We start from the raw sequence: 12,458 nt of genomic DNA on the forward strand, positions 1-12,458 counted from the left end.
TCTGGGATGTCAGAAGGAATGGATGACGAAATAGACAAAAATGGAACATCACCATGTACTCCCTGACAACCCCAGCTGGTCACCGACATAGAGTTCCAATCCAATACTGGATTATGGGTTTGTAGCCATGGCAACCCCAACACGACCACATCATGCAAATTATGCAGTACCAGAAAGCGAATAACTTCCTGATGTGCAGGAGCCATGCACATAGTCAGCTGGGCCCAGTACTGAGGCTTATTCTTGGCCAAAGGTGTAGCATCAATTCCTCTCAACGGAATAGGACACCGCAAAGGCTCCAAGAAAAATCCACAACGCTTAGCATAATCCAAATCCATCAGATTCAGGGCAGCGCCTGAATCCACAAACGCCATGACAGAATACGATGACAAAGAGCACATCAAGGTAATGGACAAAAGGAATTTGGACTGTACAGTACCAATAACGGCAGAGCTATCGAACCGCCTAGTGCGTTTAGGACAATTAGAAATAGCATGAGTAGAATCACCACAATAGAAACACAGTCTGTTCAGACGTCTGTGTTCGTGCCGTTCTACTCTAGTCATAGTCCTGTCGCACTGCATAGGCTCAGGTTTACTCTCAGACAATACCGCCAGATGGTGCACAGATTTACGCTCGCGCAAGCGACGACCGATCTGAATGGCCAAGGACATAGACTCATTCAAACCAGCAGGCATAGGAAATCCCACCATTACATCCTTAAGAGCTTCAGAGAGACCCTTTCTGAACAAAGCCGCTAGTGCAGATTCATTCCACAGAGTGAGTACTGACCACTTTCTAAATTTCTGACAATATACTTCTATATCATCCTGACCCTGGCATAAAGCCAGCAGATTTTTCTCAGCCTGATCCACTGAATTAGGCTCATCGTAAAGCAATCCGAGCGCCAGGAAAAACGCATCGACACTACTCAATGCAGGGTCTCCTGGCGCAAGAGAAAACGCCCAGTCCTGTGGGTCGCCGCGCAAAAAAGAAATAATAATCAAAACCTGTTGAATAGGATTACCAGAAGAATGAGGTTTCAAGGCCAAAAATAGCTTACAATTATTTCTGAAGCTCAGGAACTTAGTTCTGTCACCAAAAAACAAATCAGGAATCGGAATTCTTGGTTCTAGCATCGATTTCTGATCAATAGTATCTTGAATCTTTTGTACATTTACAACGAGATTATCCATTGAGGAGCACAGAGCCTGAATATCCATGTCCACAGCTGTGTCCTGAAGCACTCTAATGTCTAGGGGAAAAAAAAGACTGAAGACAGAGCTAAGAAAAAAAAATGATGTCAGGATTTCTTTTTTCCCTCTATTGGGAATCATTGGTGTGGCTCCTTGTACTGTTATGGCTGGCAATCAGGCAACACAGCGTGCAGTAATCAGCGCACATACAGAGATCTGGCAATAACCAAAAACAATAGAACGAGCTCTGAGACGTGGAATCTCTGTAGACTGCAGTACCTGATCTATCCTCACACAACTATAAGCAGCAGTGGATTGCGCCTATAACTACCTATGCAACTCGGCACTGCCTGAGGAGCTGACTAGCCTGAAGATAGAAATACAAGCCTGACTTACCTCAGAGAAATACCCCAAAGGAATAGGCAGCCCCCCACATATAATGACTGTTAGCAAGATGAAAAGACAAACGTAGGAATGAAATAGATTCAGCAAAGTGAGGCCCGATATTCTAGACAGAGCGAGGATAGCAAAGAGAACTATGCAGTCTACAAAAAAACCCTAAAACGAAAACCACGCAAAGGGGCAAAAAGACCCACCGTGCCGAACTAACAGCACGGCGGTGCACCCCTTTGCTTCTCAGAGCTTCCAGCAAAAGTTAATAGCAAGCTGGACAGAAAAAACAGAAAACAAACTAGAAGCACTTATCTAGCAGAGCAGCAGGCCCAAGGAAAGATGCAGTAGCTCAGATCCAACACTGGAACATTGACAAGGAGCAAGGAAGACAGACTCAGGTGGAGCTAAATAGCAAGGCAGCCAACGAGCTCACCAAAACACCTGAGGGAGGAAGCCCAGAGACTGCAATACCACTTGTGACCACAGAAGTGAACTCAGCCACAGAATTCACAACAGATCTCTATTCATGCCGCCAAGGTTTTCCTATGAAGCCCAGAATTTACAGGATCGCCGGATCAAATCCCCATTATTTTTTTATTATTACCCAAATTAAGGACAAAAAAACCCCAAAAAACATTTGTCATTGCCATGTCAGGATTTATCTCACATGGTAAACGCCATTAAAAAAAAACAAAAGAAAGTCACAGGTGCCCCCAAAATGGCCCCATAAAAAGGTCAGCGCTCCATTCAAGACAAGCCGTCACACCGCTCCGATAACGGAAGATAAAGTGATCGGTCTCAGGGAAACGGCTGATATTATAATCCAGAAAATATATAAAACCACACACAAGATTGGTGTCACCATAACTGACCCAGAAGATCACAGCGAGGTCGTTATTACCGCCCAATAAATGCCGAGAAGCAAAATCCCCCAAAAAATGTGGAAAATAAATATTTTTATTAACCATTTCCCCTTATCGGTAATTTTTTTCCTGTTTTTCAGCTCATTATACGGTAAAATGAAAAATCCATGATGCAAAAAAACACAAGATCTCAAACGTCTGTGGATGGAAAATAAGAATGTTATGTCTTATGGAAGAAGAGGAGGAAAAACTGCAAAAATGGAAATTTGCCCCATCAGGATGAGGCTGAAACATTGATATTGATTTCTGGGATTGCTGCGTCCTATAGGAGGCGCTAGAGACCCTTCTCTGTATCTGGGGAGAGGAAATTTGCATATCTTATTTCCCATGGGGCACAAGTGTCAGCCAAGAAGGAGGAGCCGGACGCCGACCACGACCGATGATGAGATTCCGAGGGACGGACGAGCGACAGCGGATTAGGGGGAAAATCACCTGTAAATTAACCCCGACTCTGCTGAGTAACAATCCACGACAGACTTAGGGAAAGAACTCACAGGACAGAACGGACAGAAGGACGGGACATCTGCAGAGAAAATGTGACCGAGGCTCTAAGGAAGGAGAAAGATTCTGAAAGAAGAAGGACGAAGACTCAAGACTGATGAAGACGAAACAACAGCGGAGAAACCGCGACTCACAGATCAGAAGGAAATAATCAGGAAATGAAAGCTGTTGTCAGACGGAGAAAATGTAGAGAAAACCGGAGCAAATCTGGAGAAAACTCATCTATTATAGGACGACGCCGGAGAGACGTCATCACATCCACCGGAGCCAACAAGGAGCCTCTCACCTCGTGGTGTAAGAGGCCGGAGCTCCTCCATCATCACATCCTGGTACCGATCCTGGTGTCCTTCTAGATACTTCCACTCCTCCATGGAGAGATAGACAGCGACGTCCTGACACCTTATAGGAACCTGACAACAGCCACACCGTCATCACCCAGAATCCTCCAGTGCTGTATAATGTCCCAGCAGTCACCTCTCCGCTCATCACACAGAATCCTCCAGTGCTGTATAATGTCCCAGCAGTCACCTCTCCGCTCATCACCCAGAATCCTCCAGTCCTGTATAATGTCCCAGCAGTCACCTCTCCGCTCATCACCCAGAATCCTCTAGTGCTGTATAATGTCCCAGCAGTCACCTCTCCGCTCATCACCCAGAATCCTCCAGTGCTGTATAATGTCCCAGCAGTCACCTCTCCGCTCATCACCCAGAATCCTCCAGTCCTGTATAATGTCCCAGCAGTCACCTCTCCGCTCATCACCCAGAATCCTCCAGTGCTGTATAATGTCCCAGCAGTCACCTCTCCGCTCACCACCCAGAATCCTCCAGTGCTGTATAATGTCCCAGCAATCACCTCTCCGCTCATCACCCAGAATCCTCCAGTCCTGTATGATTTCCCAGCAGTCACCTCTCCGCTCATCACCGAGAATCCTCCAGTCCTGTATAATGTCCCAGCAGTCACATCTCCGCTCATCACCCAGAATCCTCCAGTCCTGTATAATGTCCCAGCAGTCACCTCTCCGCTCATCACCCAGAATCCTCCAGTGCTGTATAATGTCCCAGCAGTCACCTCTCCGCTCATCACCCAGAATCCTCCAGTCCTGTATAATGTCCCAGCAGTCACCTCTCCGTTCATCACCCAGAATCCTCCAGTGCTGTATAATGTCCCAGCAGTCACCTCTCCGCTCATCACCCAGAATCCTCCAGTGCTGTACAATGTCCCAGCAGCCACCTCTCCCCTCATCACCCAGAATCCTCCAGTCCTGTATAATGTCCCAGCAGTCACCTCTCCGCTCATCACCCAGAATCCTCCAGTGCTGTATAATCTCCCAGCAGTCACCTCTCCGCTCATCACCCAGAATCCTCCAGTGCTGTATAATGTCCCAGCAGTCACCTCTCCGCTCATCACCCAGAATCCTCCAGTGCTGTATAATGTCCCAGCAGTCACCTCTCCGCTCATCACCCAGAATCCTCCAGTGCTGTACAATGTCCCAGCAGCCACCTCTCCCCTCATCACCCAGAATCCTCCAGTCCTGTATAATCTCCCAGCAGTCACCTCTCCGCTCATCATCCAGAATCCTCCAGTCCTGTATAATGTCCCAGCAGTCACCTCTCCAATCATCACCCAGAATCCTCCAGTCCTGTATAATGTCCCAGCAGCCACCTCTCCGCTCATCACCCAGAATCCTCCAGTGCTGTAAAATGTCCCAGCAGTCACCTCTCCGCTCATCACCCAGAATCCTCCAGTCCTGTATAATGTCCCAGCAGTCACCTCTCCGCTCATCACCCAGAATCCTCCAGTCCTGTATAATCTCCCAGCAGTCACCTCTCCGCTCATCACCCAGAATCCTCCAGTGCTGTATAATGTCCCAGCAGTCACCTCTCCGCTCATAACCCAGAATCCTCCAGTGCTGTATAATGTCCCAGCAGTCACCTCTCCGCTCATCACCCAGAATCCTCCAGTCCTGTATAATGTCCCAGCAGTCACCTCTCCGCTCATCACCCAGAATCCTCCAGTGCTGTATAATGTCCTAGCAGTCACCTCTCCGCTCATCACCCAGAATCCTCCAGTCCTGTATAATGTCCCAGCAGTCACCTCTCCGCTCATCACCCAGAATCCTCCAGTGCTGTATAATGTCTCAGCAGTCACCTCTCCGCTCATCACCCAGAATCCTCCAGTGCTGTATAATCTCCCAGCAGTCACCTCTCCGCTCATCACCCAGAATCCTCCAGTGCTGTATAATGTCCCAGCAGTCACCTCTCCGCTCATCACCCAGAATCCTCCAGTCCTGTATAATCTCCCAGCAGTCACCTCTCCGCTCATCACCCAGAATCCTCCAGTGCTGTATAATGTCCCAGCAGTCACCTCTCCGCTCATCACCCAGAATCCTCCAGTGCTGTATAATGTCCCAGCAGTCACCTCTCCGCTCATCACCCAGAATCCTCCAGTGCTGTATAATGTCCCAGCAGTCACCTCTCCGCTCATCACCCAGAATCCTCCAGTCCTGTATAATCTCTCAGCAGTCACCTCTCCGCTCATCACCCAGAATCCTCCAGTGCTGTATAAAGTCCCAGCAGTCACCTCTCCGCTCATCACCCAGAATCCTCCAGTGCTGTATAATCTCCCAGCAGTCACCTCTCCGCTCATCACCCAGAATCCTCCAGTCCTGTATAATCTCCCAGCAGTCACCTCTCCGCTCATCACCCAGAATCCTCCAGTCCTGTATAATGTCCCAGCAGTCACCTCTCCGCTCATTACCCAGAATCCTCCAGTGCTGTATAATGTCCCAGCAGTCACCTCTCCGCTCATCACCCAGAATCCTCCAGTCCTGTATAATGTCCCAGCAGTCACCTCTCCGCTCATCACCCAGAATCCTCCAGTCCTGTATAATGTCCCAGCAGTCACCTCTCCGCTCATCACCCAGAATCCTCCAGTGCTGTATAATGTCCCAGCAGTCACCTCTCCGCTCATCACCCAGAATCCTCCAGTGCTGTATAATGTCCCAGCAGTCACCTCTCCGCTCATCACCCAGAATCCTCCAGTCCTGTATAATCTCCCAGCAGTCACCTCTCCGCTCATCACCCAGAATCCTCCAGTGCTGTATAATGTCCCAGCAGTCACCTCTCCGCTCATCACCCAGAATCCTCCAGTGCTGTATAATGTCCCAGCAGTCACCTCTCCGCTCATCACCCAGAATCCTCCAGTGCTGTATAATGTCCCAGCAGTCACCTCTCTGCTCATCACCCAGAATCCTCCAGTGCTGTATAATGTCCCAGCAGTCACCTCTCCGCACATCACCCAGAATCCTCCAGTCCTGTATTATGTCCCAGCAGTCACCTCTCCGCACATCACCCAGAATCCTCCAGTGCTGTATAATGTCCCAGCAGTCACCTCTCTGCTCATCACCCAGAATCCTCCAGTCCTGTATAATGTCCCAGCAGTCACCTCTCCGCTCATCACCCACAATCCTCCAGTGCTGTATAATCTCTCAGCAGTCACCTCTCCGCTCATCACCCACAATCCTCCAGTGCTGTATAATGTCCCAGCAGTCACCTCTCCGTTCATCACCCAGAATCCTCCAGTCCTGTATAATGTCCCAGCAGTCACCTCTCCGCACATCACCCAGAATCCTCCAGTCCTGTATAATGTCCCAGCAGTCACCTCTCCGCACATCACCCAGAATCCTCCAGTGCTGTATAATGTCCCAGCAGTCACCTCTCTGCTCATCACCCAGAATCCTCCAGTCCTGTATAATGTCCCAGCAGTCACCTCTCCGCTCATCACCCACAATCCTCCAGTGCTGTATAATCTCTCAGCAGTCACCTCTCCGCTCATCACCCACAATCCTCCAGTGCTGTATAATGTCCCAGCAGTCACCTCTCCGCTCATCACCCAGAATCCTCCAGTCCTGTATAATGTCCCAGCAGTCACCTCTCCGCTCATCACCCAGAATCCTCCAGTCCTGTATAATGTCCCAGCAGTCACCTCTCCGCTCATCACCCAGAATCCTCCAGTCCTGTATAATGTCCCAGCAGTCACCTCTCCGTTCATCACCCAGAATCCTCCAGTGCTGTATAATGTCCCAGCAGTCTCCTCTCCGCTCATCACCCAGAATCCTCCAGTGCTGTATAATGTCCCAGCAGTCACCTCTCCGCTCATCACCCAGAATCCTCCAGTCCTGTATAATGTCCCAGCAGTCACCTCTCCGTTCATCACCCAGAATCCTCCAGTGCTGTATAATGTCCCAGCAGTCACCTCTCCGCTCATCACCCAGAATCCTCCAGTCCTGTATAATGTCCCAGCAGTCACCTCTCCGCTCATCACCCAGAATCCTCCAGTGCTGTATAATGTCCCAGCAGTCACCTCTCCGCTCATCACCCAGAATCCTCCAGCGCTGTATAATGTCCCAGCAGTCACCTCTCCGCTCATCACCCAGAATCCCCCAGTGCTGTATAATGTCCCAGCAGTCACCTCTCCGCTCATCACCCAGAATCCTCCAGTCCTGTATAATGTCCCAGCAGTCACCTCTCCGATCATCACCCAGAATCCTCCAGTCCTGTATAATGTCCCAGCAGTCACCTCTCCGTTCATCACCCAGAATCCTCCAGTGCTGTATAATGTCCCAGCAGTCACCTCTCCGTTCATCACCCAGAATCCCTCAGTCCTGTATAATGTCCCAGCAGTCACCTCTCTGCTCATCACCCAGAATCCTCCAGTGCTGTATAATGTCCCAGCAGTCACCTCTCCGCTCATCACCCAGAATCCTCCAGTCCTGTATAATGTCCCAGCAGTCACCTCTCCGCTCATCACCCAGAATCCTCCAGTGCTGTATAATGTCCCAGCAGTCACCTCTCCGCTCATCACCCAGAATCCTCCAGTCCTGTATAATGTCCCAGCAGTCACCTCTCCGCTCATCACCCAGAATCCTCCAGTCCTGTATAATGTCCCAGCAGCCACCGCTCATCACCCAGAATCCTCCAGTGCTGTATAATCTCCCAGCAGTCACCTCTCCGCTCATCACCCAGAATCCTCCAGTCCTGTATAATGTCCCAGCAGCCACCGCTCATCACCCAGAATCCTCCAGTGCTGTATAATGTCCCAGCAGTCACCTCTCCGCTCATCACCCAGAATCCTCCAGTGCTGTATAATGTCCCAGCAGTCACCTCTCCGTTCATCACCCAGAATCCTCCAGTGCTGTATAATCTCCCAGCAGTCACCTCTCCGCTCATCACCCAGAATCCTTCAGTGCTGTATAATGTCCCAGCAGTCACCTCTCCGCTCATCACCCAGAATCCTCCAGTGCTGTATAATGTCCCAGCAGTCACCTCTCCGTTCATCACCCAGAATCCTTCAGTGCTGTATAATGTCCCAGCAGTCACCGCTCATCACCCAGAATCCTCCAGTGCTGTATAATGTCCCAGCAGTCACCTCTCCGCTCATCACCCAGAATCCTCCAGTCCTGTATAATGTCCCAGCAGTCACCTCTCCGCTCATCACCCAGAATCCTCCAGTGCTGTATAATCTCCCAGCAGTCACCTCTCCGCTCATCTCCCAGAATCCTCCAGTCCTGTATAATGTCCCAGCAGTCACCTCTCCGCTCATCACCCAGAATCCTCCAGTCCTGTATAATGTCCCAGCAGTCACCTCTCTGCTCATCTCCCAGAATCCTCCAGTGCTGTATAATGTCCCAGCAGTCACCTCTCCGCTCATCACCCAGAATCCTCCAGTCCTGTATAATCTCCCAGCAGTCACCTCTCCGCTCATCACCCAGAATCCTCCAGTCCTGTATAATCTCCCAGCAGTCACCTCTCCGCTCATCACCCAGAATCCTCCAGTCCTGTATAATGTCCCAGCAGTCACCTCTCCGCTCATCACCCAGAATCCTCCAGTCCTGTATAATCTCCCAGCAGTCACCTCTCCGCTCATCACCCAGAATCCTCCAGTGCTGTATAATCTCCCAGCAGTCACCTCTCCGCTCATCACCCAGAATCCTCCAGTGCTGTATAATGTCCCAGCAGTCACCTCTCCGCTCATCACCCAGAATCCTCCAGTGCTGTATAATGTCCCAGCAGTCACCTCTCCGCTCATCACCCAGAATCCTCCAGTGCTGTATAATCTCCCAGCAGTCACCTCTCCGCTCATCACCCAGAATCCTCCAGTGCTGTATAATGTCCCAGCAGTCACCTCTCCGTTCATCACCCAGAATCCTCCAGTCCTGTATAATGTCCCAGCAGTCACCTCTCCGCACATCACCCAGAATCCTCCAGTGCTGTATAATGTCCCAGCAGTCACCTCTCCGCTCATCACCCAGAATCCTCCAGTGCTGTATAATGTCCCAGCAGTCACCTCTCCGCTCATCACCCAGAATCCTCCAGTCCTGTATAATGTCCCAGCAGTCACCTCTCCGCTCATCACCCAGAATCCTCCAGTCCTGTATAATCTCCCAGCAGTCACCGCTCCGCTCATCACCCAGAATCCTCCAGTGCTGTATAATGTCCCAGCAGTCACCTCTCCGCTCATCACCCAGAATCCTCCAGTCCTGTATAATCTCCCAGCAGTCACCTCTCCGCTCATCACCCAGAATCCTCCAGTGCTGTATAATGTCCCAGCAGTCACCTCTCCGCTCATCACCCAGAATCCTCCAGTGCTGTATAATGTCCCAGCAGTCACCTCTCCGCTCATCACCCAGAATGCTTCAGTGCGGTATAATGTCCCAGCAGTCACCTCTCCGCTCATCACCCAGAATCCTCCAGTCCTGTATAATCTCCCAGCAGTCACCTCTCCGCTCATCACCCAGAATCCTCCAGTGCTGTATAATGTCCCAGCAGTCACCTCTCCGCTCATCACCCAGAATCCTCCAGTCCTGTATAATCTCCCAGCAGTCACCTCTCCGCTCATCCCCCAGAATCCTCCAGTGCTGTATAATGTCCCAGCAGTCACCTCTCCGCTCATCACCCAGAATCCTCCAGTCCTGTATAATGTCCCAGCAGTCACCTCTCCGCTCATCCCCCAGAATCCTCCAGTGCTGTATAATGTCCCAGCAGTCACCTCTCCGCTCATCACCCAGAATCCTCCAGTGCTGTATAATGTCCCAGCAGTCACCTCTCCGCTCATCACCCAGAATCCTCCAGTCCTGTATAATGTCCCAGCAGTCACCGCTCCGCTCATCACCCAGAATCCTCCAGTGCTGTATAATGTCCCAGCAGTCACCTCTCCGCTCATCACCCAGAATCCTCCAGTCCTGTATAATCTCCCAGCAGTCACCTCTCCGCTCATCACCCAGAATCCTCCAGTCCTGTATAATGTCCCAGCAGTCACCTCTCCGCTCATCACCCAGAATCCTCCAGTGCTGTATAATGTCCCAGCAGTCACCTCTCCGCTCATCACCCAGAATCCTCCAGTCCTGTATAATGTCCCAGCAGTCACCTCTCCGCTCATCACCCAGAATCCTCCAGTGCTGTATAATGTCCCAGCAGTCACCTCTCCGCTCATCACCCAGAATCCTTCAGTGCGGTATAATGTCCCAGCAGTCACCGCTCCGCTCATCACCCAGAATCCTCCAGTCCTGTATAATGTCCCAGCAGTCACCTCTCCGCTCATCACCCAGAATCCTCCAGTCCTGTATAATGTCCCAGCAGTCACCTCTCCGCTCATCACCCAGAATCCTCCAGTCCTGTATAATGTCCCAGCAGTCACCTCTCCGCTCATCACCCAGAATCCTCCAGTGCTGTATAATGTCCCAGCAGTCACCGCTCCGCTCATCACCCAGAATCCTCCAGTGCTGTATAATGTCCCAGCAGTCACCTCTCCGCTCATCACCCAGAATCCTCCAGTCCTGTATAATGTCCCAGCAGTCACCTCTCCGCTCATCACCCAGAATCCTCCAGTGCTGTATAATGTCCCAGCAGTCACCTCTCCGCTCATCACCCAGAATCCTCCAGTGCTGTATAATGTCCCAGCAGTCACCTCTCCGCTCATCACCCAGAATCCTCCAGTCCTGTATAATGTCCCAGCAGTCACCTCTCCGCTCATCACCCAGAATCCTCCAGTGCTGTATAATGTCCCAGCAGTCACCTCTCCGCTCATCACCCAGAATCCTCCAGTCCTGTATAATGTCCCAGCAGTCACCTCTCCGCTCATCACCCAGAATCCTCCAGTCCTGTATAATGTCCCAGCAGTCACCTCTCCGCTCATCACCCAGAATCCTCCAGTCCTGTATAATCTCCCAGCAGTCACCTCTACGCTCATCACTCAGAATCCTCCAGTGCTGTATAATGTCCCAGCAGTCACCTCTCCGCTCATCACCCAGAATCCTCCAGTGCTGTATAATGTCCCAGCAGTCACCTCTCCGCTCATCACCCAGAATCCTCCAGTGCTGTATAATGTCCCAGCAGTCACCTCTCCGCTCATCACCCAGAATCCTCCAGTGCTGTATAATGTCCCAGCAGTCACCTCTCCGCTCATCACCCAGAATCCTCCAGTCCTGTATAATGTCCCAGCAGTCACCTCTCCGCTCATCACCCAGAATCCTCCAGTCCTGTATAATGTCCCAGCAGTCACCGCTCCGCTCATCACCCAGAATCCTCCAGTGCTGTATAATATCCCAGCAGTCACCTCTCCGCTCATCACCCAGAATCCTCCAGTCCTGTATAATGTCCCAGCAGTCACCGCTCCGCTCATCACCCAGAATCCTCCAGTCCTGTATAATGTCCCAGCAGTCACCGCTCCGCTCATCACCCAGAATCCTCCAGTGCTGTATAATGTCCCAGCAGTCACCTCTCCGCTCATCACCCAGAATCCTCCAGTGCTGTATAATGTCCCAGCAGTCACCTCTCCGCTCATCACCCAGAATCCTCCAGTCCTGTATAATGTCCCAGCAGTCACCTCTCCGCTCATCACCCAGAATCCTCCAGTGCTGTATAATGTCCCAGCAGTCACCTCTCCGCTCATCACCCAGAATCCTCCAGTGCTGTATAATGTCCCAGCAGTCACCTCTCCGCTCATCACCCAGAATCCTCCAGTGCTGTATAATGTCCCAGCAGTCACCTCTCCGCTCATCACCCAGAATCCTCCAGTCCTGTATAATGTCCCAGCAGTCACCTCTCCGCTCATCACCCAGAATCCTCCAGTCCTGTATAATGTCCCAGCAGTCACCGCTCCGCTCATCACCCAGAATCCTCCAGTGCTGTATAATCTCCCAGCAGTCACCTCTCCGCTCATCACCCAGAATCCTCCAGTGCTGTATAATGTCCCAGCAGTCACCTCTCCGCTCATCACCCAGAATCCTCCAGTCCTGTATAATCTCCCAGCAGTCACCTCTCCGCTCATCACCCAGAATCCTCCAGTGCTGTATAATGTCCCAGCAGTCACCTCTCCGCTCATCACCCAGAATCCTTCAGTGCGGTATAATGTCCCAGCAGTCACCGCTCCGCTCATCACCCAGAAT

The 12,458-nt window shown here is 51.2% G+C and overlaps 1 protein-coding gene across 2 annotated transcripts in view; it reads right to left on the bottom strand.

Moving 5' to 3' along the window:
• LOC138657447 (zinc finger protein 879-like) overlaps positions 1-12,458 on the bottom strand; it is a 75,531-nt gene that overhangs the window by 55,034 nt on the left and 8,039 nt on the right. For both annotated transcript variants that reach the window (XM_069745241.1, XM_069745240.1), the window contains exon 4: positions 3,300-3,423. In XM_069745241.1, coding sequence (XP_069601342.1) covers positions 3,300-3,423 — 124 coding nt within the window. The remainder of the gene's footprint in view (positions 1-3,299; positions 3,424-12,458) is intronic.

Source organism: Ranitomeya imitator, chromosome 1 (genome assembly GCF_032444005.1).
Source record: "Ranitomeya imitator isolate aRanImi1 chromosome 1, aRanImi1.pri, whole genome shotgun sequence".
Lineage (NCBI taxonomy): Eukaryota > Metazoa > Chordata > Amphibia > Anura > Dendrobatidae > Ranitomeya > Ranitomeya imitator.